This window comes from Hypanus sabinus, chromosome 10 (assembly GCF_030144855.1).
Source record: "Hypanus sabinus isolate sHypSab1 chromosome 10, sHypSab1.hap1, whole genome shotgun sequence".
Lineage (NCBI taxonomy): Eukaryota > Metazoa > Chordata > Chondrichthyes > Myliobatiformes > Dasyatidae > Hypanus > Hypanus sabinus.
Genome location: NC_082715.1, coordinates 141,489,548 through 141,515,479, shown reverse-complemented (window position 1 = coordinate 141,515,479; position 25,932 = coordinate 141,489,548). Strand labels below are relative to the sequence as shown.

At 39.2% G+C, this 25,932-nt stretch overlaps 1 protein-coding gene across 3 annotated transcripts in view; it reads right to left on the bottom strand.

Moving 5' to 3' along the window:
- Positions 1-678: 678 nt before the first annotated feature.
- Positions 679-25,932, bottom strand: part of usp45 (ubiquitin specific peptidase 45) — a 103,863-nt gene continuing 78,609 nt past the window's right edge. For 2 of the 3 annotated variants that reach the window (XM_059983158.1, XM_059983159.1), the window contains exons 10-17: positions 22,627-22,708; positions 22,237-22,328; positions 20,940-20,996; positions 14,728-15,421; positions 10,606-10,703; positions 8,611-8,697; positions 5,840-5,993; positions 679-1,566 (exon numbers count right to left, since the gene is read on the bottom strand). In XM_059983158.1, the coding sequence (XP_059839141.1) occupies positions 1,439-1,566; positions 5,840-5,993; positions 8,611-8,697; positions 10,606-10,703; positions 14,728-15,421; positions 20,940-20,996; positions 22,237-22,328; positions 22,627-22,708 (1,392 nt within the window). In that variant the 3' untranslated portion in view covers positions 679-1,438. The remainder of the gene's footprint in view (positions 1,567-5,839; positions 5,994-8,610; positions 8,698-10,605; positions 10,704-14,727; positions 15,422-20,939; positions 20,997-22,236; positions 22,329-22,626; positions 22,709-25,932) is intronic. The other variant, XM_059983160.1, reaches the window with a different exon arrangement.

Genomic DNA, 25,932 nt, shown 5'->3' with positions numbered 1-25,932 from the left:
GTAATAGGACGTAAACCAATACAGCACAGGAACAAGCCCTTTGACCCAGAATGTTGTGCTGATCCAATTAAATCAGTAACCAAATGGGCAACTAATACCCTCCGCCTACACAATGTCCACATCCCTCCATTTTCCACGTATTTATGTGCCTATCTAAATGGCTCTTAAAAGTCTGTGCTGTACCTACCTCTACCAGCACCTCAGGCAATGCATTCCAGTCACCCACCACACACTGTGCAAAAAAACCATGCCCCTCACATCTACTGCCTTTTACCTTAAATGCATGCTCTCCGGCATTAGACATTTCAGCCCTGGGAAAAAAGATACTCTCTGTCAACTCTAATCTTTGCCTCTCATAATCTTGTAAACCTCTATCCGATCTCCCCGTAAGCCTCTGCCACTCCGGAGAAAAACATCCCAAGATTGTCCAACCTCTCATCATAGCACAAGCCCTCTAATCCACGAAGCATCCTGATAAACCTCTTCAGCACCCTCTCCGAAGCCTCAACAAAAATGTATTGAAGATGAATTGTATTTGTTCCAGAATTGTATTAGTACCATAGTCTGATTTTACTTAAGCTATAAGTACAGGTTGTAAATATATTACAGATGTTTTATTTCAAATTAGAAATTCATTTCAAAATCTTGTTGAATAATTCAAAAGAACACATATTAGGCAATAATTGTTTATTAAGATACTGTTGAGCAAGCCACCTAGTGGGCATCAGTAAAGCCTTGCAACGTAAAATACATAAATTAAATGATACTGTGAAACTGTTAACAAAGAACTCAGTGCACCTCACTGGCATATTTTGAGTAAATTACCACACAAATACCAGTTCATGCATTACAGTCCAGAATTTGCAACATAATAATTTTATAACGTGATGCCAAGGTCACAATGCATGAAGTGAGATGAGCTTCCAAAGAACTTAATTCTAATCTTTTTAAAAAAAATATATATATATAAATCTATCAGATAATTTGTTCAATATTCTTTGATATTGTTCTTTACATGAAGGTCAGTCACAAAAATAGGAAGTTTTAACAGTCTTTAAGACCAGATACTAAACTTCCTCTTTTTGAATGTAAATAGTCATTGTGTTATTAAGTACAATTGAAGTAGGATTATTCTGAAGTTGAAAAATATATATTAAATGTAAATAGCTATAATGAAAATATGTGTATTTCTATCAGTCTGGGACAGGATAGGGTGGTATTGGTGGGATAAAACAGGGTTCAAAGGCATAATTTTATAAGTAAACCTCTGACTGCTTTTCATCACTTTCTTACTCATAGTGCATTTAATTTCTGCTGGTCGTAGCAAATTTTTATCATGATGAACTTCTAACTTTATCTGATAAATTAAAGATAGCGCAAAAAGTTTGTAAAACCAACATGAGTAGGTATAAATTAGACAATATTACAGCCCATATTTTTATGGAAGTTGTTCATAGAACAACAAGTAGGCCTGAGCATTAAGTACTCGAGCTTCAGAAACCGTTTGTACATGGGTGTCGCTGACGTAAACCCATTGACCTGGTGGTGCTCCAACATCCCTGAAACCTGGAAAGCAGAAATCATCATTAATAAATCCATTAAATTCAAATGCAAATCAACACCAAATTGCTACAGCAGAATAATCAGAGTCATTTTCATTCAAAATGATTCAAAGTAGAGGTTCTCAAAATAATGGTAAGTGAAGAATACATTTGAAATTAGGCCTCACGGTTTGATCAGAACATCATTTCCTGTTTATATCTGGCTCTATTGCCTCAGAAACTGCTGATCCCCTGGAATTTTCACACACAAGAGTCTCGAGTTTACAGGGAATGGTGCAGAGAACAAAACGCGTCCAGTGAGCGGCAGTTCTGTGAGTGAAGATGCCTCGTTAGTGAGAGAGATCAGAGCAGGATGGCCAGACTGACGGGAAAGCGACAGTAACTCAAATAACCCCATGTTACAACAGTGGTGTGCAGGAGAACATTTCTGAATGCACATGTTGAACCTCGAAGTGGATAAGCTACAGAAGCAGAAGGCCAGACTGCATTCCACTCCTGTACCTAATAAACCAGTGTATTTCCAATAGGCTGTACTATGCTTCAAGAGGAACTTACTCTAAAGATCAGCGAAGCAACTATCTACTCAAATGCAACTGCTTTTCACACAGTGATCTTTTTGATACAACTTTTATTGGGATTTCAATATCATCTTATTGTCATTATCAATATAATCTCTCTCACCTCTAACATTAGGATTGCTTGATATAACCATATAAGCTTTGTAGATCAAATTCCTAGAGTCAAATACACTGCAAAGATAACTGATAAAATGACAGATTCATTTTTTTACAAGAGATACAATAGAATTTTGAAAAATTATTAGCAAAGACTGACAACCAATGTGCAAATACTGAAAACATAAGTTATGAAGAATCCTTAAAAGTGAGTTGTAGAATCCATTCAGTTCAGGGTAATGGTAATTTCAAGTTATCCATACTGGTTCAGGACTTCCCAAACCTGGTGGTGTGGAAACTTAGGCTTCTGTACCTCCTGCCATGGTAGTCGCTCATTGGGATCCTTGATGATGGATGTTGTGTCGGCGCGCCTTGTGAATGTACATAGTGGTGGGGAGGACTTTGCCTATGATGGATTGGCCGTATTCAGTTTGGATTTTGTAATTAACATTAGCAATGTTAGCAACATTAGACAACTTAAGGACTGTAATTAGTGAACAAGTAAAAGAAAACATTCTGTTCCTTAAAGAGTGCATGCTTTAGGATCATCTAAAACTTTGACAAACTTCTATAGATATGTGTAGAGTAAATTGACTGGTTGTATCATAGCCTGGTAAACACCAATACCCTTGAACAGGAAAAACTGCCAAAAAGTAGTGGATATGGCCCAGTCCATGATGGATAAAGCCTTTGCCACTATTGAGCAAATCTAAACAGAACACTGTTACAATAAAGCAGCATCCATTATCAAGGACCCCACCATCCAAGGTCATGCTGTCTTCTCACTCCTGCCATTGGGAATGAGGTACAGGAGCCTTAAGACCCACACTGCCAGGTTCAGGAACAGTTCCCCTCAAACATCAGGCTCTTGAACCAGAGTGGATGACTTCACTCACCCATCACTGAACTGTTCCCAGTAAATGGACTCACTTTCAAGGACTCTTTATCTCATGTTCTTAATTTTTATTGCTTATTTATGTATTTATTATTAGTTTCCTCTTTCTTCTTGCATTTGCACAGCTTGCTTTTTATTTGCACATTGATTGTTCGTCCGTACTTTTGGGTACATGAGAATGTAAAAAATAGGAGCCGGAGTCAGCTATCTGGGCCTCCTAGTCTGCTCTGCCATTCAATAAGATCATGGCTGATCTGACAATGGACTCATCTCCACTTATCTGCCTTTTCCCCATAACCCTTAATTCCCCTACGGTGCAAAGATCCATCCAACCTTGTCTTAAGTATATTTACTGAGGTAGCCTCCACTGCTTCATTGGGCAGAGAATTCCATAGATTCACCACTCTGGGAAGATTCAAGATCCAAAAACTTTATTTGTCATTCTAACCATAAATCAGCTCTGCAGGGCAGAATGAGACAGCGTTTCCCAGGAGCAAGTGCAATCATAACACAACAAATGCAACAATAAATAGTAAACACAACAATAAGTAGTAAAACACAACAGCCACACGTCAGTTAAAAACAAGTTATAAGTGTCCAAAGCAGAGACAGGTAGAGCAGCTATTTAGCAGTCTGACTGCCTGTGGGAGGAAGCTGTTTAGTAGCCTTGTGGTTTTAGTTTTGATGCTCCTGTAATGTTTGCCTGATGGCAGAAGAATGAACAGTTCATGGAGAGGGTGTGAGGGGTCTTTAATGATGTACTGTGTCTTCTGGAGGCATCGACTCTGAAAGAGGTCTTGGACAGAAGGTAGGAAGACCCCAATAACCTTCTCTGCTCCCCTAACCACCCTCTGCAAGGCTTTTTTGTCGGCAGCACTGCAGCTGGAGTACCAGGTTGTGATGCAAAAGGTCAGCGCACACTCAACCACTCCTCTGTAGAATGTAGTTAAGATGTTAGTGGGGAGTGATGCTTGTTTGAGCTTCCTCAGAAAGTGCAATCTCTGCTGGGCTCGTTTCACAATCCCAGTGGTGTTCCTGGACCAGGTGAGATTGTCCGAGATCTGCACCCCAAGGAACTTAATGTTTTCCACTCTCTCCACTGTGGAGCTGCTGATGCTGAGGGGTGGGTGCTCAGGTTGAGACCGTCTGAAATCGACGATCATCTCCTTGGTTTTGGTGACATTAAGCATCAAGTTGTTGTCACTGCACCAACTCTCTAGGTGTTTGACCTCCTCCCTGTACATTCTTTCATCATTTTTGCTGATGAGCCCCACCACTGAGGTATCATCAGCAAATTTAATGATCAGGTTCCCCTTGAATCTGGCTGCACAGTCATGTGTTAGCAGTGTAAACAGCAGTGGGCTGAGCACACAGTCTTGTGGGGATCCAGTGCTCAGTGTGATGGAGTCAGAGATGTTCCTGCCAACACGGACTGACTGTGGTCTCTCTGTCAAGAAATCCAGAATCCAGCGACACATGGCAGTGTTAAGGCCAAGCAGCGACAGTTTCTCCACTAGTCTCTGTGGGATGATGGTATTGAACGCTGAACTGAAATCAATGTACCGGATTCTGGCATAAGTGTCTTTGTTGTCCAAGTGAGAGAGAACTGTGTGCAGTGTGGTGGATTTTGCGTCCTCTGTAGAGCGGTTGGGATGATAAGCAAACTGTAGAGGATCCAGCGATGAAGGGAGGCTGGCTGTGACATGAGGCTTGACAAGCTGTTCGAAACATTTCATCACTATGGGGGTCAGGGCAACTGGACGGTAATCACTCAGACAGGCTACAACCGATTTCTTTGCTACAGGGATGATTGTGGTTTTGAAGCATCTGGGGACAATGGCTTGACTAAGGGAGATGTTGAAAATGTCTGTCAGGACATCTGCTAATACATCAGCACATTCCTTGAGCACACGTCCAGGGATGTTGTCGGGACCTCCTGGTTTTCACGGGTTAACCCTGGCAAGGGTCCTCCGTGTGTGCTCTGAATCAATGATTGGAGCCAGCTGGTCAGATGGTAAGAAGGGACTGGCTCTCCTCCTTGCTGTAGCGTACGATGCTTTGAAGCATGCAAAGAAATTGTTGAGCCTGTCTGGAAGAGAGGTGTCGCTGTCATCAGTTTTCTGCCTGATCTTGTAGTCTGTCAGAGTTTGAATTCCCTGCCATATCCGTCTAGTGTCACCTGTATCACAGAAGTGTCCATGTATTTTGCCTGCGTAGGCCCTTTTCACTTCTTTGATCCCTAGTGAAAGCACAGTCCTGGCTGAGCGAAGCACACTCCTGTCCCCCGATCTGTAGGCTGTGTCACAGGCCTTCAGTAGTGAACGCACCTCTGTTGTCATCCATGGCTTTTGATTACCACGGGCGGAAAAGCAGTTCCTTCTCATCTGTGTCCTATATCTACTCACCTGAATCTTGAGGCTATGTCTAGTCTCACATATCAGTGGAAACAACTTTCCTACTTCTACGTTATCAACCACTTTCATAATTTTTTATGTTTCTATAAGATCTCCTCTCATTCTTGGGTGTGGTCTTCCACAAGGAAATGAATCTCAGAGTTGTATCTGATAACAGATACGTACTTTGAAAATAAATTCACTTTGAACTTTAAGAGTGGCTACTGCATTCTCTGTGTGCAAAGAACACAAGAAAGCTACGACAATTAGAGTGCAAATATTTAATTACACCTGACCACAGTTCAGGCATTTTACCTGAAATATTCTTGTTTGCTGAGGACTGCTCAGAGAGTTTTTTGTTGGCTGTTCTGACTTGCACATAAGCCGCATAATGTCCGCCACGCATTGAGCCACAGTGTTCAACTATTCCATAAAGTCCATATAGCACTTTACCTTTGTCTCCAACATTCTAGGTGAACAAACAGCCATCAAAATTTGGTAGGTTATTTTCATGGTATAATTAGATTTTCAATATACCAATAACATACAAAGACATTTTTATACTCAGACTACAGAAACTAATCATAACATCTAACATGCACTCATTAGGACACTTCTTTCCCCCAGGTACACAATCAGACCTGGCGTAGATAATTAATCATGAAACCTATTTCCTTTTATATCATTTACAGTTTTTCTTTTAATCCAACTTTAGGCAATTTCTGTTTTCAGGCCTTGACTGTTCCCTACCGTCCCCTTTGACACAGTTCCTTTATATATGAACAATCATTGCTTCCTTCCTGAAAGTTACCCAAATGGCTATAAATGCTACTACCAGCCTTACTTCACTGAACAGCTAATTTATTTTAAAGAATCTCAGCTTAAGATACTTGGAAAAATAGAGTGTGAAACTATGCTTATTCCTGTTTCCAGTTTTTAAGCCTCAATTCTTGAGCTCCTTTTCAAAACTGTGATAGGAGCTGATAACTTTTGAATATTTAAAGGCCTAAATAGAATGGACATAGTGAGGATAACTTCTGTTGTAGGAGTGTCTAGGACCAGAGGGCACAGCCTCAGAATAGAACGGAGAATGAGGAGGAATTTCTTTAGCCAGAGGGTGGTGAACCTGTGGAAATTACTGTCACAGTTCCCTGCTGAGGCCAAGTCATTGAGCATATTTAAAGCAGAGATTGATAAGATTCTTGATTAGTCAGGGCATCAAGGTTAGAGGGAGAAGGTGGGAGAATGGGGTTGAATGGGACAATACATTTCCCATGATGGAAAAGTGGAATGGACTTGATGGGGCGAATGGCCTGATTCTGCTCCTGCGTCTTATGGTCTCATTTTCCAGTTGTAGATGTTTGGAAATTGTCTGCAAACAAGACATTGATATTGATAAAGCAAACAAGATGTTGATAAAAGTGCAGTTAACTGTTCTAGCAACATTTCTGTCAACCTAGCCCATCCAGAATCTCAGTTGCAACTTCCTTTGATAAGGCTTGAGCAGAAACATTTTTATTCGTTAAGTCTAAAATAAAGTACTTGTTCTTTAGCTGTGCCCTCTTTTTCTCCATGAATCTATGTTTTTTTAATGTTTCGGTCTCGGATCAGCCCACTTCTCCTCGTACAATCCATTTCCTGTTCACGTATATGAGTATTTTTAGATTCCTTTTTGCTTCCTGTACATATCTTTTTCATTTCCATTCTGTGCCCTTCTTCTTTGTTCCTTTTGTTCTGAAGGTTCTGTAATCTTAAGTAACAACTTTGCATCTGCCTTTTTTCCTCTGTTCTGTAGATACCTTTTTAGCTTTAATTTCTCTATTTTTCTCCTCATGTGGTAATGCACCTATTTTCTTGAAACATTTCCACTTTAAAGGTTTTCCATTCTTCAGTTAGGTTTTTGTCTGTCAAGCCTGAATTCTATTTCACTTTGGTTAGATCTGTGTTCATCTGATTGAAATTGGTTCTCCCCTACTTTCAGGTAATCCACTCTCGCTGTGTTTTATTTCCAATCACACCTGTTTATCCAGGATCTCCATCAACTTTTCCATCAGTTCGCATCCTCTTACCTAGATTCATTACCCTCACCACCTGGTTCCATCTTTATCACATATAATTCTCTTCTTGGCTTTCTTGTCCTTCGCAACACCTATCCTATCCCCCCCATCTGGTCCCTCTGCCCCTTATCCCTCATTATCTGTTCCATCTATCAGCTTCCTCAGGAGGCACGGAGGGTTTCAGCCTCAGCCAGCTCCATCATGGGCACAACCCTCTCCACCAACTGAGAACATCGTCAAGAGGCGATGCCTCAAGAGGCAACATTCATCAATAAATGCCCTCACCGTCCAGGATAGGAGATCAGCACAGTGGAAATTCAAATGGCAGAGGGGAAGACACTATTTCTGAATCATCATGAGCGGGTCTTCAGGCTCCTTCTTGTTACTATCATGAGGGAGGAGGTACAGGAGCCTGAAAGCCCATTCACAATGATTCAGAAACAGCTTTCAGAATAAATCTGATTTTTCACTTTCTCTTTTCTCATCCCACACATTGGAGAGCCAACAGGTCAAGTGCCAACATCTTAACATTAAAAACTCATTGAAGTTGAGTTGAATGTGCTTATAATTGTGTCGAATAAATCACTTTGACCATTGCATCACAGGCATTCCTTGTTATGCACATTTCTCCCCTATCTTCTCTCCTACTGAAAACTAACTTTCATCTCTCTTTCCCAGTTCTGGTGAAGGTTTGCAGAATTGAAACGTTGACTGTGTTTCTTTCTATAGATACTGCCTGACTTGCTGAGTGTTTCCAGCATTTTTTGCTTTAACTTCAAATTTCCAGAATCTGCAGATTTTTGGATTTTCTCTTGATCAAAATCTACCCTGTTGCCAAGAGAAGATCAAATGCTTCAGTAAGATACACCTTTAATCTTCTAAACATCAGCAATACAGACCCAACAAGTTTAGCCTCACTTGATTAATCAATAGAAATAGTTATGGATCTTTTTTTTGATAGCATGAAGAACAAATTTAAAATGTTTTGTAAAAATATATTCTTAAGTACTTTGTGTGCATAGAACATACCTTGCAGTTGGAGGAACAGAATGGTGCCAAATCCAGAACCAAAGGGAAGTCGACATGTTTATTGACCTTTCGTAAACTCAAACCTGCCTGGCAAGGAACATAAATCTTTTTAAAGTAACTGAATTATCAACTTACATTACAATGTGATTACAAACATCATGTAAAAATTGTTAAAATTGTTTTCTTATTCAAAAGATATCTGCGGTCATAGTCCTGAATTTGATATGGGATCCTTGATTTTAGAAATATTAGGGATATAGAACAAAGTAGTGTGCATTGTTCTGAACACTGTAAGAGAACACAGAACAGTACAGAATAGGAACAGGCCCTTCTGCATACAATGTAGTGCCAAACTAAATATATTAATAATCAAATGGACAACTACACTAATTTATTCTACCTACACAATGTCCATATCCTTCCATCTTCCTCACATTCATGTGCCTATCTGTCTGTCTCTTAAAAATCCCTAATTTATCTACCTCTACCACCACCCAGGCAGTGCATTTCAGGCATAATTGTATAATGAAAGCTAACCACTGAATAAAGTAAGTGTAGAAGGCATTCATTAACATAGTTTTAAAGCCGAAAGGTTTTAGAAAGAAAGTAGATAAATCAGTGTAACTAAGAACAAGACTGAGGCAATCAAAGGCACATGTTGTAAAATTTTCATAAAGGTATATTGAAAAATAAAGCCCAGTCAAATAATGACACTTCAAGGTTACCACCAAAATTGAAAGAAATCACCATTTTTTTCTGAAAACATTTAATTTTTTAAAGCACTTTAAATATAGGAGAATGTTTCATGCCTGTTATTAATTTGAAATTATAGAAGATGACCCAAAGAGATCAGTAAAATAGTTAAGCTTTAAGATAATAATAAGTAGGAAAATGTGGTGAGTAGGCAGAAAGGTTTAGGGAGATAATTCTAGAAATGGAGCATGGCCACTTATTAAAATCCAAATTAATCAAAGGCCAGATATAGAGGAGAGGCAGGTAAAACTGGAGAAGATTATATCAACGAGAAAGAGCCAGTCTGGGAAGATGAGAATGCTAAAATTGAGGTATTGCTTGAAGGAGCATCAAGAAAGGGAGCTGAAAGGTGCAAGAGACTTAAGAGCAAATTAAAATGTGGACATGAGTTTTAAATCAACTTAAATTTACAAAGGAGAAACAGAGATTGCCCAGGAATGTCCTGAAGTAACTGATATATTTAAGCAGAGGGACATTAGATTATTGAACACTAGAGGAAACAGTAACGGCAGAAGAACTATGCAATTAGATAAAATAATTGAAAAATAATTATTTGTTGGGAATGAAAAAAGAGGGAATGGTATTAAATGGATTCTTCATAAGGTACAGTACATAGCAATGATAGATTTAATTGCTTTCTTCCATGCTATAAAATGTGATGATTCAATTTTTTGATTTTTTTAGTGGAAAGAGTTTAATTTTAAACCATTATCTTGTAATGGACAAACTATACATTTTTGCTTTGAATAAAAAACTTTATGTCAGAACCATCTTAAAATAATTTATTAAAAAACAGATTTAGACTAAGCACTCAATTACTGAATAAATATTTGATTTTAAATACATTTGTATACAGAAGTGCTTGAGAAATTTTCAGAATCAGAATCAGGTTTATTAAATTTCACACCGGCATGTGGTGTGAAATTTGTTAACTTAGCAGCAGCAGTTCAATGCAATACAGGATATAGAAGAATAAAAATAAATAAATTAATAATATTGATCAAAAGGCATGTTTATCTATTTGATTTAAATTTCTTTGTCACTTGTACATCAAAATATACAATGAAATATATTGTTTAACAAGCAGCACACCCGAGGGTGAGCTGGGGTCCAGCACAGTATGCCTACAATGCTCCGCTGAACAACACAGACCCCAAGCAACAAAACTGAACTGATGACTCAAAACGACCTAACATGAAAATAATAACAAATAATTTTTTGTAACATCCTACTGATAATTACCTGGTGGAATCTTTTAAGGTGAAGATTTAATATCGGTGGAACAGCAGAGATCAACATTTGCTTCCGAGCATTTGTATATACATGTTCCGATTTCTTTTCTTTTGAAAGAAAATATATAGTAAAAATAAGTGTCAATGTGAATAATAATAAAAAAAATTACTCAAGGTAACTACGTGATTAGTATTTAATAAAAACGGTGCCTAAGTATAAGTTATAAAGATTGATTTCATTTACTTATCTTTTATGTTAATTCATCCTCAACTTATGCAGGATGAATATTATATTGTCATTTTCCCTCCCCACATAAATGGAAGAAATATTTCCTTTGCTGCTTGGAGTAAGACCGAGATGTGTTTATTTACAGGGCATGGCCATCAAATGGCTCTGGAGGTGGTGGTGAGCCACTACTTCACAGCATTATAATTGGTATGGTACTGCTACTCCCCTGACGACTCTGGCCAGGATTTGGACACAATGACAATGAAGGAATGGTGATACATTTCAAAGACATGAGAGGGGAGCCATCAGCATCTGGCATTCCCTAGCACCAGCTGTCCTTTTCCCCCTTAGTGGGTCTGGGATGTGTTTTATTTAGAGATATGGCATTGAATAGACCTTCTGGTCCTTCAAGCCATGCTGCCCAGTAGCCCACCAATTTAACCCTAGGACCACAGGACAATTTACAATGGCCAATTAACCTACTAACTGGTATGTCTTTAGACTGTGGGAGAAATTGGAACACTGAAGAAACAGGGAAGATGTAAAAACTCCTTACAGATGACACTGGAATTGAATTCTGAACTCCAATGACCTGAGGTGTAATAGTGTTGTGCTAATAGACAATAGACAATAGGTGCAGAAGTAGACCATTCGGCCCTTCGAGCCTGCACCGCCATTCTGAGATCATGGCTGATCATCTACTATCAATACCCCGTTCCTGCCTTGTCCCCATATCCCTTGATTTCCCCTATCCATAAGATACCTATCTAGCTCCTCCATAAGATACCTATCTAGCTAATGCTATGCTATGCTTGCACCAGCCTAGTGAGTAACTGTGGTAGAATATACATGGTTACCATACGATGCTACTGGTGGAAGTAGCAAATGTCTAATGCGGTGGATAGAGTGCTAATCGTTCAAAAGTATAAAATTCATTACCAAAATACATTTTCAATTTTTGCAGGCATTCACAGTAAAACAAAGAAATATAAAAGAATCAATGAAAACTACAACCATTGACAAATAACCAATGTCCAAAGACAAATTATGCCAATACAACCAACCAAACAAACAACAATGAGAACATAAGTTGCAGAGTCTTTGAAAGCAAGTCCATAGGTTGTGTTCAGTAATCTGTTCAGTGTTGAGGTGAGTGAAATTATCCACAATGGTTCAGCAGCCTGACACTTGTAGGGTAATAATTCTTCCTGAATCTGGTGGTGTGGAACCCAAGGCTCTCTCATTCAGGTCAAAGCTTGTTGAATGCATTCCATCACACTCTTGGCGTGATTTCTATGTGGTAAAAAAGTTTTGAAGGGCCTAAGTATGATTCACTTGCCCAGAATAATCAGATTCTAAACTGCTCTTGTAGCCATACTACTTACAGTGCCTATAAAAAGTATTCAAACCCCTCGCAAGTTTTCATGTTTTATTGTTTTACAACATTGAATCACAGTGGACTTAATTTAGCTTTTTTTGACGCTGATCAACAGACTTTTTCATATCAAAGTGAAAACAGCTCTTTACAAAGTGATCTAAATTAATTACAAATATAAAACAAAATAATTGATTGTATAGGTATTCACCCCCTTTAATATGACACACCAAATCATCACTGGTGCAGCCAATTGATTTTAGAGACACATAATTAGTTAAATGGAGATCACCATGTGCAGTCAAGGTGTTTCAAACAATTGTAGTAAAAATACAATTACTACATACAACAACTGTTGCCCGGGTGCTTCACTAGTCTCAGTTTTATGGAAGAGTGGCAAAGAGAAAGCCACTGTTGAAAAAAACTCACATGACATCTCATGTAGAGTTTGCCAGAAGGCATGTGGGAAACTCCAAAATCAGCTGGAAGAAGGTTCTATGGCCTGATGAAACCAAAATTGAGCTTTTTGGACATCAGACTGAACACTATGTTTGGTGATAAGTCAAACCCTGCACATGATCAAAAACACACCATCTCTACCGTGAAACATGGTGGCTGCATCATGCTGTGGGGATGCTTCTCTGCAGCAGGCCTTGTAAGGCTTGTGAAGGTAGAGAGTAAAATGAATGCAGCAAAATACAGAGAAATCCTGGAGGAAAACTTGATGCAGTCTGCACGAGAACTGCGACTTGGGAGAAGATTTGTTTTCCAGCAAAACAATGAACCCGAGTGTAAAGCCAAAGCTACACAGGATTGACTTAAAAATGACCAAGTTAATGTTCTGGAGTGGTCAAGTTAGAGTCCAGACCTCAATCCAACTGAATATCTCTGCCTGGACTTGAAAAGGGGGCTGTTCACTCACAATCGTCATGCAATCTGACAGAGCTTGAGCAGTTTTGTAAGGAAGAATGGGGGAAAACTGCAGCGTCCAGATGTGCAAACCTGATAGAGACCTATCCACACAGACTTAAAGCAGTAATTGCTGCCAAAGGTGCATCTACTACTGACTTGAAGGGGGTGAGTAATTATGCTATCGATTATTGTGTTTAATAATTGTGATTAATTTAGATCATTTTGTAGAAATCTGTTTTCACTTTGAAATGAAATAATCTTTTTCTGTTGATCAGTGTCAAAAAAAGACACCAAAATAATTCCACTATGGTTCAATGTTGTAAAACAATAAACATGAGAACTTCTAAGGTGGGTGAATACTTTTTATAAGCACTGTATGGTGGTAATTAACTGATGGCCCAATTAACCAGAATCTATATGTTGGTAATGCAGCTGAGACATTGTGAAGGCAGTAAAGAACCATGGAACATTCAACCATATCTCCAGCATAGGGAGAAGATGGCTTTTATCAATAGGAAGGCCACCTGTAAGACTTCTTTTAGGAGGATGTGCTTAGTTTATGATCATACCAACTAGATAATCAGCAGGAACATAGAAACACCTTGAAACTTCACTTGTGATCCCCCTCTAGATCTCTCTCTATTGCACACAACATCCTGTTTGTTTGTTTATTTATTTTGCGATACAGAGTGGATTAAGTGTTTCTGGCTCTTTGAGCTGTGCCACCAGCAACCCACCAATTTAACCCTAACCTAATCATGGGACAATTTACAATGGCCAATCAACCTACTAACGGGTATGTCCTTGGATTGTGGGAGGTAACACGCAGAAGACTTGGAGCAAAATTACGTTACTCAGCCTAGGTTATTCAGTTAGTGCGGTGTCCGGGCTGGGTCGGGGGCCAGCCCCTCCAGTGTTCAATCGTGCCTTCTCCTCACAACTGTTGACACTCTTACAAATCAATAACCTATCAAACTCTGCTTTAAATATGTCCAATGATTTCGCATCCACAACAGTCTATGGCAATGAAATTCACAGTTTCACCATCTGTTTACTAAGGAGATTCCTCCTCAACTCTGTTGTAAAGGGGCGTCCTTGCATTCTCAGTCTTTGCCCTCTAGTCTTAGACTCCCTCACTATAAGAAATATCCTCTCCCCATCCACTCTGTTTAGGCCTTTGACACTTATTGAGTACTCAGTGAGATGTCTCCAACATTCTTCTAAACTCAGTGAGTACAGACTGTTCAAACAACTCATTCATTCCTAGGAGGATTCTCATGAACCTTCTCTGGACCATCTCCACGCAGCACCATCCTTTCTTAGATAAAGGGCCCAAAACTGCTCACAATACTTCGCTCGGTCTGACCTATGCCTTAGAAAGCCCCAGCTATAGCTATTCTTTTATCAGCTCCGGTCAAAACCCCTTGAAGAAAGCAGGCTAGCGTCATGTTATGAAGGAATTAGGAATGAAGAACAAACAAAATCTAAACCTTGACAGTGACACCCATATCTGGAAAATGATTGCAAAAGTAGGTTGGCATCAAGGCAGGTAGAATGCAACATTCATCCATCAATGGACATCTATAGGATGTTTCGGGCACTTATGTATCACCCACCTGCTGACTGTGCCTTCTTGTGCTGCTTCTGCTTTCTCTCTGTACATTTTTCACACAACAGTTTGTTGTTACCCATTAGTAGATCTATGGATGTGAACTGGGCAAGACAAGACTGAAGAGAACATTCCTTAGGTCTGGCTCTGTAGCTTCGCGATAGTGTTTGAAAAGCCGTATGTGCGTTTTTCGAAACAACACATTTCTCTTTTGTGTCTTGAACACTGTCGGTTTGATCCTCATAAGTAGAATCAATAATTAGATTTTCCTTTTTAGTACTGCCAATGTGGAGTTTTGATATCCCACTGGAAAGAGAATCATTACAGCTAAAGTCGGTATATTTGAGTTGTACTGAATTGCTGTTCAGAAATTTGTGGCTGACAGTTGCCAAACCAATGCTGGAATCAGTGCCGCCACTCAGGGACTCCACTGGCTTTGACGGGTTCTCGGGTTCTGATGCTTCAGTGTCTGCATCATTGCTTCGGTCTGATTGATTGCTTCTGTCTGACTGATTCCCATCTTTATCGCTACCTTCGGACTGACTTAATATATTGCCTTCCACCGGATTAGAGCAATGAAGTGCCTGGTTGCTCTCCTCCTCAATGTGTCCATTACTTCGTTCTGCAGAAGCTTGCCAACTGTTCTCGTCATCTGTTGACTTCTTTATTCCCTTTATCCTTTGCTTGTTTACGTAACTCTGCTAAAAATACAATAATGAAAAATGTTGGCATATTGTGTGGAAAATCTTTGCCTGAGAATATCTCGGATTATGAAGACCCTAGGTACCGTATAAAGAACACTGGGAAATTAAATTGTTGGGAGATCCTTTTACTTTAGAAAGATAGGTCATGGATTGGTTAAGTCTCACATCTAGTTCAGTATGTCAGTTTGACCTACTGATAAGAGGGCCATTAACAGATGAATCGGTATTAATCAGATGGTCACTGAAAATTACTACACAGGAACAGGCCCTTCAGCCAATCTAGATCTTGCCAAACTATTAACCTGCCCAGTACCATTGACCTGCACCTGGACCATACCCTTCCATGCCCCTCCCATCCATTTTCCTACCCAATTCTCTTAAATGTTGAAAGCAAACCACTTCCATACTCTGACCATAAGACCATAAAACATAGGAGCAGAATTAGGCCATTCAGCTTATTGAGTCAGCTCTGCCATTCCATCATGGCTGATCTCGGAACCCACTCAAACCCAACCCATACACCTGCCTTCTCGCCATATCCTTTAATGCCCTGACCAATCAGGATACTTTCAAATTTTGCTTTACATATACCCGCAGACTTGGCCTCCACCGCAGTCTGTGGAAGTACAATCCGCAGGTTCACCATCCTCTGAAAAATTTCTCTTTACTTCTGTTATAAAAGGTCACCCCTCAATTTAGAGGCTGTGCCCTGTGTTTCTGGATACCCCCACCAAAGGAAGCATCCTCTCCACAGCCACCCTATCCAGTCCTTTCAACATTCGGTAGGTTCCCCTCGAACATTTCATCTTTCACCTCTAACCCACGACCTCTGGTTCTAGTCTCACCCAACTTCAGTGGATTTACCCTATCTATACCCCTCATAACTTTTATACATCTCTCAAACCTTGCCTTATTCTCCCACGCTGTAGGGAAGAAAGTTCTAATCTATTTAATCATTCCCTATAACTCAGGTCCTCAAGTCTTAGCAACATCCTTGTAAATTTTCTCTGCACTCTTTCAATCTTATTGATATCTTAGTATCCTTAGATCTAAGCTTCCTTACAAAAAAACCACCAGTCTCAGATTATTTCTTCTTCAATATGAAAGGTCTGCTAAAAACCTAGGCTTCCGCAATGCTGAAAGACATAGAAAGCCAGTCTTCCTCACCTGCTGACTGTTTCCAGTGTTCCTTGTTTCTGTGTCAGCTGACAGGTTTGCAATGTTAAATTATAATTTAAAAATCTAATGTCATTTAAAAGTAAAATATTGCAGATGCTAGTGTTGGATTCTGATTTAATCCAAAGTTCTTTCAGAAGTCAGGAAAGAAGTAAAATGTAATAGAACAAAGAAAGCTAAAAACAGGAGCAGAGGCTAGCAGCAGAAGGGGGAGATGAAGAAGAAAAAAGACAAAGAGACCAACACGGTACTGCCTTGTGGTTAGCAATTTTTATACTCCATAGATTTAAAAAATCCATTCAAGTTCGTAGATAAAAGTTAACCAATGAGATACCCCCTATTCAAATAATGCAGCACCAGGGGAGCTCCCAAAACCTTCCAGAATCATACCAATATAACCACTAGGGGACACACTGAAAAGTCGTATACATACTGTGGCTACCAGGAAGCATGGTTAGCAGGTACATGTATATCAAAACTACTTAAAGTACAAGCAGACAATCAGTTGTTAAACCACCAAGAAAATAACAAACAGTTGGATCTAACAATGCTGGATATCTGAAATAATAAAAATGTTGGAAAATTAAGGTCATGTGTGGACACAGAAATAATAAACAGCTGTGGAATATCTAACTTATTCCATAAATGAGAGAAAAAACACATTGATAAGGCTGCCTAATCTAACCAAAAAATATTGAATAAATTAAGTGCTAGTGCAGCTTCTGACAAGAACAAACGGCTCTAGTGGCAGGAATAACTAACCAAGATTTGCCTATTTTCTGGTTTTTTAAACATTTGTTTAAAACAACTATCAGTTACTTGCACTGAGCTGCTAGTTGAATTTAACTGGATGTTTATCTAGTAGAACAAAGGTTTAATTCTTACTGGAAAGTTACGAATATCATAGGGAGTTGTATGTAGCTAGCTTAAGGAGCTTGTTTGAATACAGAACAGTACAGCACAGGAACAGTCTCTTCAGCCCACAATGGTCTGGCCATCCAAATTATGAATCAAATAGCCAACTAAATTAATTGCTTCTGCCTACACAACATCGATATCATTCCATTGTTCTCACATACACATGCCCATCAAAATGTCCCTTAAAAGTCCATAATATATCTGCCTCTACCACCACCCTAAGCAGGACTCACCACTCTGGGAGGGAAAAAAAACTTGCCCCTTGCATCCCCTTTGAATTTACCCCTCTTACATTAAATGTGTGCTTCTGGTATTAGACATCTAAACCCCTGGAAAAAGTTACTGTCTGTATACTCTATGTCTCTCATAATCTTATAAAATTCCACTCAGCTTCTGCTGTTCCAGAGAAAACCCAAGTTTGTCCAACCTCTCGTTATAGCAATGGTTTCATTCTTTCTGGAAGTTGCTAAAAACCACAAGAAGTGATATACCAGTTGCTGAAAAACCATGTTTGGTTGTAAGGACTCAGTAATAACCAGCTGCACTGAGATATGGTGTACTAAAGTTCAAAGTAAATTTATTACCGAAGTACATACATATATGTCACCATATCCAGCCTGAAATTCATTCTATTGTGGGCATACTCAATAAATCTATACAATAATAACCATAACAGAATTAACGAAATACTAGAGAGTTCAACCAAGGTGCAGAAGGCAAAAACAAAAAATACAAAATACAAATACAAAATACAAAAAGAAGAAACAATAATAATAAATTAATAAACAATAAATATCAAGAACACAAGATGGAGAGTCCTTGAAAGTTTGTCAATTGGTTGTGGAAACATTTTAATGTTGGGGCAAATGAAGTTGAGTGAAGTTACCCCCTTTGGTTGAAAAGCCTGATGGTTCAGGGGTAGTAACTGTTCCTGAAGCTGGTGGTGTAAGTCCTGAGACTCTTGTACCTTGTTCCTGATGACAGCAGATAGAAGAGAGCATGTGCTGGGTGTTGGGTGTCCACGATGATGGATGCTGCTTTCCTGTGACCAAGATCAATGTAGAGGTGCTCAATGTTTGCGAGGGCTTTACCCGTGATGGACTGGGCCATATCCACTATTCTTTGTAGGATTTTCGGCTCAGGGGCATTGTTGTTTCCATACGAGACCATAATGCATCCACTCAATATACCCTCCACCACATATCTATAGAAGATTGTCAAAGTTTTGGATGTTATGCTGATTCTCCACAAACTCCTAAGTAAGTAGTGTGTGCTTTCTTCATAATTGCACTCACATGCTGGGCCCAGGACATAGCTTCTGAAATGATAACATGGCGGAATTTAAAGTTGCTGACCCTCTCTACCTCTAATCCTCTGGAGGGCTGGCTCATGGACCTCTGGTTTCCTCCTCCTGAAGTCAATAATCAGCTCCTTGGTCTTGCTGACATTGAGTAAGAGATTGTTGTTATGGCACCACTCAGCCAGATTTTCAGTCTCCCACCTGAATGCTAATTCGTCACCACCTTTGATTCAGCCAACAACAGTGGTGTCATCAGCAAACTTGAATATAGCATTGGAGCCATGCTTAGCCACACAGTCAAAAGTGTAAAGACGGTAGAGCAGTGGACTAAGCACACAGCCTTGTGGTACATCTGTGGTGATGGAGATTGTGGAGGAGATATTGTTGGCACTCTAAATTGACTGAGGTCTGCAAGTGAGGAAATCGAGGGTTCAGTTGCACAAGGAGGTATTGAGGTATTTGAAACTTAACTGATCAGTTTTAATGGGATGATAATATTCAATGCCAAGCTGTAGTCGATAAAGAGCATCCTGAAATATGCAACTTTGATGTCCAGATGTTCCAGAGTTGAATAAAGATCTACTGAGATGGAATCTGCTGTGGACCTATTGTGCTGTTAGGCAAATTAGAGCAGAGCCAAGTTGTTTCTCAGCCAAGCGTTGATATTTTTCATCTTAGTGGACATAAATGCTACTGCACAACAGACATTGAGACAGGCTACCACATTCTTCTAACCAATAAAATTGAAGCCTGTTCGAAGCAAGTGGATACCTCAGATTGTCAAAGTGAGAAGTTAAAGATCTTGGTAAACACTCCAGCCAGTTGATCAGCACAGGTCTTTAGTACTTTGTCAAGTGTCCCATCTGGGCCTGATGCTTTCTGTGGGTTCACCATCCTGAAGGATGTTCACGTTGCCCTCAGATACTGAAATCATAGGGTTATCGGGGGCTATGGGAGTTTGTGTGTTTTTACAGTCAAAGTAAGCACAAAAGGCATTGAGCTCATCTGGAGGTGTAGCTCTGTTGTCACCTGTATTGCTTGATTTCAACTTTGTAATTAGTAATAGCATTCAAGCCCTGCCACAGCTGTCGAGCATCCTTCAGAGATTCAAGTTTAGTCTGCAATTGCCAATTTGTCCATGAGATAGCTTTCCGGAGATCGTACCTGGACCTATTGTATCTAACTTGGTCACCAGAGCTGAATACCTCTGGTCTGGCTCTCAGCAGATTGTGGATCTCATGGTTCATCCAGGGTTTCTGGTTGGGGAAAACTCTGAAAGTTTTTTTAGGGAAATAAGTAACAAATTTAACACTAACAATACTATAAAACTACTAAAGCACTACTATAAAACTGTGTATTAGTTCCTAATGCTTATTGATGGAGAAATTCATCTGTATTGCCTTCTTTTGAATGTAAATGAACAAAATCATTATAGACACCTAGTGCAGATAATGGACTGCCTTCAAACAATGCTGTTGATGCTTGCATCCTCCAAATCTCCATTTTCATTGTAACATTCAAGATGATTGGCAATACCTTCAAATTCTTTATAGTTCCTTACTTGTTGAAGTAGTGGAGTTGTTTCATTTTCACTCCTGTCGTTTCTGGCATCTCCAAGCCTGAATCCTTGAAACCTCAGTTAGCAAAACAGCTCTGAATTGTCTTACTGCTTATTTCCCACCAACTGTCAGTGACAAAAATTGCTACCTTTTGAACACAAACACATGCAACTGTGGCTGTTTAAAAACTTTGCTTGAAGCACAGTGTTGTGTCTAATGATCACACAAGTACATGTGACTGACGCTAGTTAGAAACTGACAACAGTTTGCTGTCCCAATTAAGCAACATAATGTCCCAAATAAATTAAGAGAACTCCAGCTATTTTCTCGATTAGTTTTTGTCCTTCGAGGGTTGCATTGCCTCGATTAACTGATGCTCTAATTAACCATTGTACTTGGTTTGTTCCAAAGCTATGAAGAAGATTTAAATAGAGGGCAAACCCGAGTGGTAACTAATGCTGAGTAAACCAACTGCAAATAATGCTTATAAAGACCTACACACAGTACACAGATGATAAATGTTTTAACTACTCTGTACACAAAAAAACAAAAATTGTCTTACCCTTTCTTCAACAATAGGAAGTGAAAGATCGATAAATGGCTCTCTAACAGATGAAATCTAAAAAATCCAAAAGATTGTAAATAATTGAAAATTAGAACTGTATTAAAAAGCACAGTTCATAACACAAAATTCACAGCATTCACACGTCATATAAACAGAAAGCCTAAAATTAGACTTGCAGTCATTGTATCAGACGTTATTTTCAGAATAAAACTGTGGATAATGGTTACGACTGTAGCAAACTTCCGAATTTTCTTCTCAGTTTCAGCTATATATCTTTATGTGCAATGACTAAAAGGAAGATATATATATATATTTGGAGAAATTTTGAAGGAAGTCCTAGATTTATAGACAATTATCTAACCCTAATGTACACCCACAGTCTAAGAACCTTATGTTTTAAGTTATAAAAGGATTCATTGTTGTATCAGTTATGTAAAACAACTTTTTAAAAGCATTACAAACATTTGTTTATTGTGAACATACTTAGTCAAAATCAGGGAGTGAAATTGGGATGTATTACATTTTTCTCTAATGACCATGTTTTTAACTTCTTATGAAGGTCCTTTCTGCCATACACATATGGTCTTACAATAAAAACCAAGTATATGATATAGAAGCAGAATGAGACTATTCAGCTCATCGAGTCTTCTCTGCCATTCCATAATGGCTGATTTGTTATACCTCCCAACCCCATTCTCCTGTTTCTCTCCGTAACCTTTGACACCATTACTAAAGAAGAACCTACCAAGCTTCACTTTAAAGATACCCAATGACTTTGCTTCCACAGCTGTCTATGGCGATGAATTCCACAGATACACCATGCTCTAGCTATTGCAAATAACTTCTTCCAATAATTTTACAACACTATGTTAGAACTGCTTCATAGCTGCTACTGTATTTCTAACCGTTGCTGTTTTATTGTTTTAGACATGATAGCAATTTAGCAACAAAATTCCATAAGCAGTAATGTCGCTCTTCTTTGTTGCAACTACAGAAATCATTAGGTAGAGGACAAAAGGGTGTGAAAGTACTTGCTTCACTCAAGATAAAATTATTATGTTTAAAACATACATTTCCCACCAACTGCCAGTGACAAAAATTGCTGCTTTTTGAACACAAACACATGCAACTGAGGCTATTTAAAAACATATACATTTGCCAAACAATTCTATAATTTCTACATTACACATTCAGTTATGTACTACTTTTAATTGTGATTCATGAAGACAAATAAGAAACTGAAGTACAATTGTATTATTTTTATTACAACAAAAAAGTACAACTAAATACTCACATGCAAACACTCTTCACACATGACGGTACTGATCAATTCTCCGACAAAAATCTGGTTGATAAAATTCATCTTCACACCTTCTCTTCCATATACTGTAACATTATATTTTGGGATAAATTTAACTCGTTTCCTCAGTAACACATTTTTTCCAAATTCATGACTTCAAAGTTTCATAATAATTTCTAGATGACATTTGCTAAAAAAAATTTATAGCCTAAAACATTTTCATTAACATTATTTGTTAAAATCTCTAAAGGCTGATAATTGTGATTTTAAACCGTAACTGGCCCAGTGTCGGTTTTCTGCTTTCTGCTAACTGGGAAGAGTTAGTTAAGTTTAAATGACCATAAATACAGTAGATGGCGCCCTTGAACTGTGTAACATCCCCACCTTTCACTTTTCGTTTTGTTTCTTCATCAGCAGTTTTGACTGTAGGGCTGTTGAAGGCTTTTAAGATGGCACTCTGTATGCGCTGCATCAGGAGAAGAGATTGTTTATAATCTTTTATGGTATATGTAATAAATTGTTAATACTGAGCACAATAACATACAAGTAACCTTATTCCACATCTTGTCAAAGGCACCCAAGAGTAATGCATGAAAAAAAATCCACAAGCCATTAAAATTAGAGCTGTATCACAGCAGGGTAAACAATTTTCCTATCAATGCTGTATTATTTATCCTCTGAGGCATCTATTATACCGTACATTTCTCAGTACACAGCTCTCAACCAAAGGAAAATAAAATGCAGAGTGACAAAAGCTGGAGGAATTCAGCAGGTCAGGCTGCATGTGGAAAGGAATAAACAGTCAATGTTTCAGGCTGAGACCTGTCATTTGAAGGTGTTTGCTGCTGAGTTCCTCCTGCATTTTGTATGCCTTTCTCTGGATTACATATGCTATTTCACAGGTGACAGAAGAAGACATTTTAACATTTGTTAATCTATTTAATACATCTTTCCCAGCAAGTGGTGAAGCTTTGGATCCCGGGCAGCTGTAGACAATGTCAAATTGGAAATACGACATTTGGATTCTTCAGCCAAATCATTCATATAGATTGTGAATGGCTTGGGCCTGAGTACAGATACCCCACTGCGCCACTAGTCACAGCCGATCAACCACAGAATGATTGCTTAATCCCACTTTTTGCTTTCTGACTAATAATGAATTCTCTGTATTATTATCACTAATTAATACTCTAAGGTCAATACTGCGATCTCAAGTTTTACAAATTATATAAATGACTTGGATGAAGGGACCAAAGTTAGAGGGGCCAGATTTGCTAATGACTGGTAGGAAAGTAAGACGAGGAGGACATAGGAGGGTTCAAAAGGACATGGATAGGGTAAGTGGGTTGCAAAGATCTGATAAATGAAAAATGAGAACATGATTATCCAAAGTGTTAGGAGAAGTAAAAGTACCCTTTATGTAAATATTCAAAGATTGCAAAGCTCAAAAATGTAGAGATATTTGGATGATTTGGTGCCTATTACAAAGGCCAGTATTAAGGCAGTAACAGTCAGGTAAAACTTCTAAGGAAATATTTTCATCAACAAAAACAGAGTACAGCACTCCATGTGAGCATATGCAATTCTGATAAAAAGTACAGACCACTAAACTTAAATGAAAGCACAACCCAGCTAAATGAAGAAAAAAAAACACTACAGAAGAAAAAGTTAACCAGTCAAACAGCATGACCCTCCACAGAAGACATCCCCACAATCTGAGCAGACTAGATGTCAACAAGGAAATGTTGAACACCTGGCTCAGAGTTTAACTTCCTACAAAGTTAAATCTTGCAACATAGGGGACAGCAGAGCTTCACTTCCAGATGAGCTCAATGCATTCTATGCTCGCTTTGATCACAAGAACAGGGAGGAACTATTACGTACCCCCATGTCTCCCAATAATCATCTGGTCCAGATGGAGTACCTGACTGAGTACAGAAGACCAGTGCCAACCAACTGGCTGGTGTATTCACAGACATCATCAACCTCTCACTCCGGCAGTGTGTGGTACCCACCTGCTTCAAGCAGACTTTAATCGTACTGGTGCCCAAGGAGAGTGTGGTGACCTGTTTAAATGACTATTGCCCAGTGGCACTTACATCCACAGTGATGAAATGGAAGCATATCAGCTCCTGTCTGAGTGGCGACTTGGATCCGCTCCAATTCGCGCACTGAAGCAACAGGTCTACCGCAGACACCATCTCGTTCACCCTTCATGCAACCCTGGCATATCTGGACAGCAATGGTGCATACATCAGGATGCTCTTTATCAGATCAGGTCAGCATTTAATACCATCGTCCCCTCAAAACTAATTAGTAAACTCCAAGACCTGGGCCTCAATACCCCCTTGTGCAATTCTATCCTGGTTGCCTCACCTGTAGGACCCAGTCAGTTTGGAATGGCAAAGACATTTCCTCCACAAACTCCATCAGGACAGGAGCACCGCAGGGATGTGTGCTTAGCCCCCTGCTCTACTCATTTATACCTGTGACTGTGTGGCTAAGTGCAGCTCCAGCACCATATACAAGTTTGCTGATGACACCACTGTTGTGAACTGTATCAAAGGGGCTGATGAATCAGCATACAGGAGGGAGACTGAAAATTTGGCTGGGTGTTGTAATAACAACAACCTCTCACTCAATGTCAATAAGACCAAGGAACTGATTGTAGACTTCAGGAGGTGGAAACCAGAGCTCCACGAGCCGGTAATCATTGGAGGATCAGAGGTGGAGAGGGTCAGTAACTTTAAATTCCAGGGTGTCACTATCTCAGAGGACCTGCCCTGGACCCATCATATAAATATAATTGTGAAGAAAGCATGACAGTACCTCTACTTCCTCAGGAGTCTGCGGAAATTCGGTATTTTTTCAAGAACTTTGGCAAACTTCTACAGATGTGTGTAGAAAATGTGTTGACTGGCTGCATTATAGCCCAATACAGGAACAACAATGTCTTTGAGTGAACAATCCTACAAAAGGAAGTGGATTTGGCCCAGTACATCATGGGTAAAACCCTCCCAACCATTGAGCACATCTACATGAAATGTTGCCGAAGAAAAGCAGCATCCATCATCAAAGATCCTCACCACCCAGGCCGTGCTCTTTTCTCACTGCTGCCATCAGGTAGAAGGTACAGGAGCCCCAGGACTCGTGCCACCAGGTTCAAAAACAGTTACTACCCCTCAGCTATCAGGATCTTGAACAAAAGGGGATAACAACACTCATTTAAGGCCTCTTTTATATTGTTATTTCATGCTCATTATTTATTGTTTTTTATCTATACCTGCATTTGCACAGTTTATTTACAGTTTACAGTTCCTGATGTTTACAGGTTTCAGATCCTGTTTACAGTTACTGTCCTATACATTTGCTAAGTATGCACAGAGAATAAAATAATCTCAGAGTTGTATATGGTGACATGTATGTACTCTAATATTAGATGTTAATTTGAACTTTAAAGACCTCTTCCTAGAAAGAGAGGGCTCCTTGTGGCAATTCAGGACCAGGTGGTTAACACAAAAACTTATCAAAAATATATAATAAAAGACCAACAGATTTAAGAGGATGCTGAGAAACGAGAAACAATCCAACACATTAAAGGATCCCACAGTAGTTTAACTCAATCTGATTACTTACACGGGCAAAATCAAGTGGCAAACAACATTCACCAAAATCTCGTCTTAAAATAAA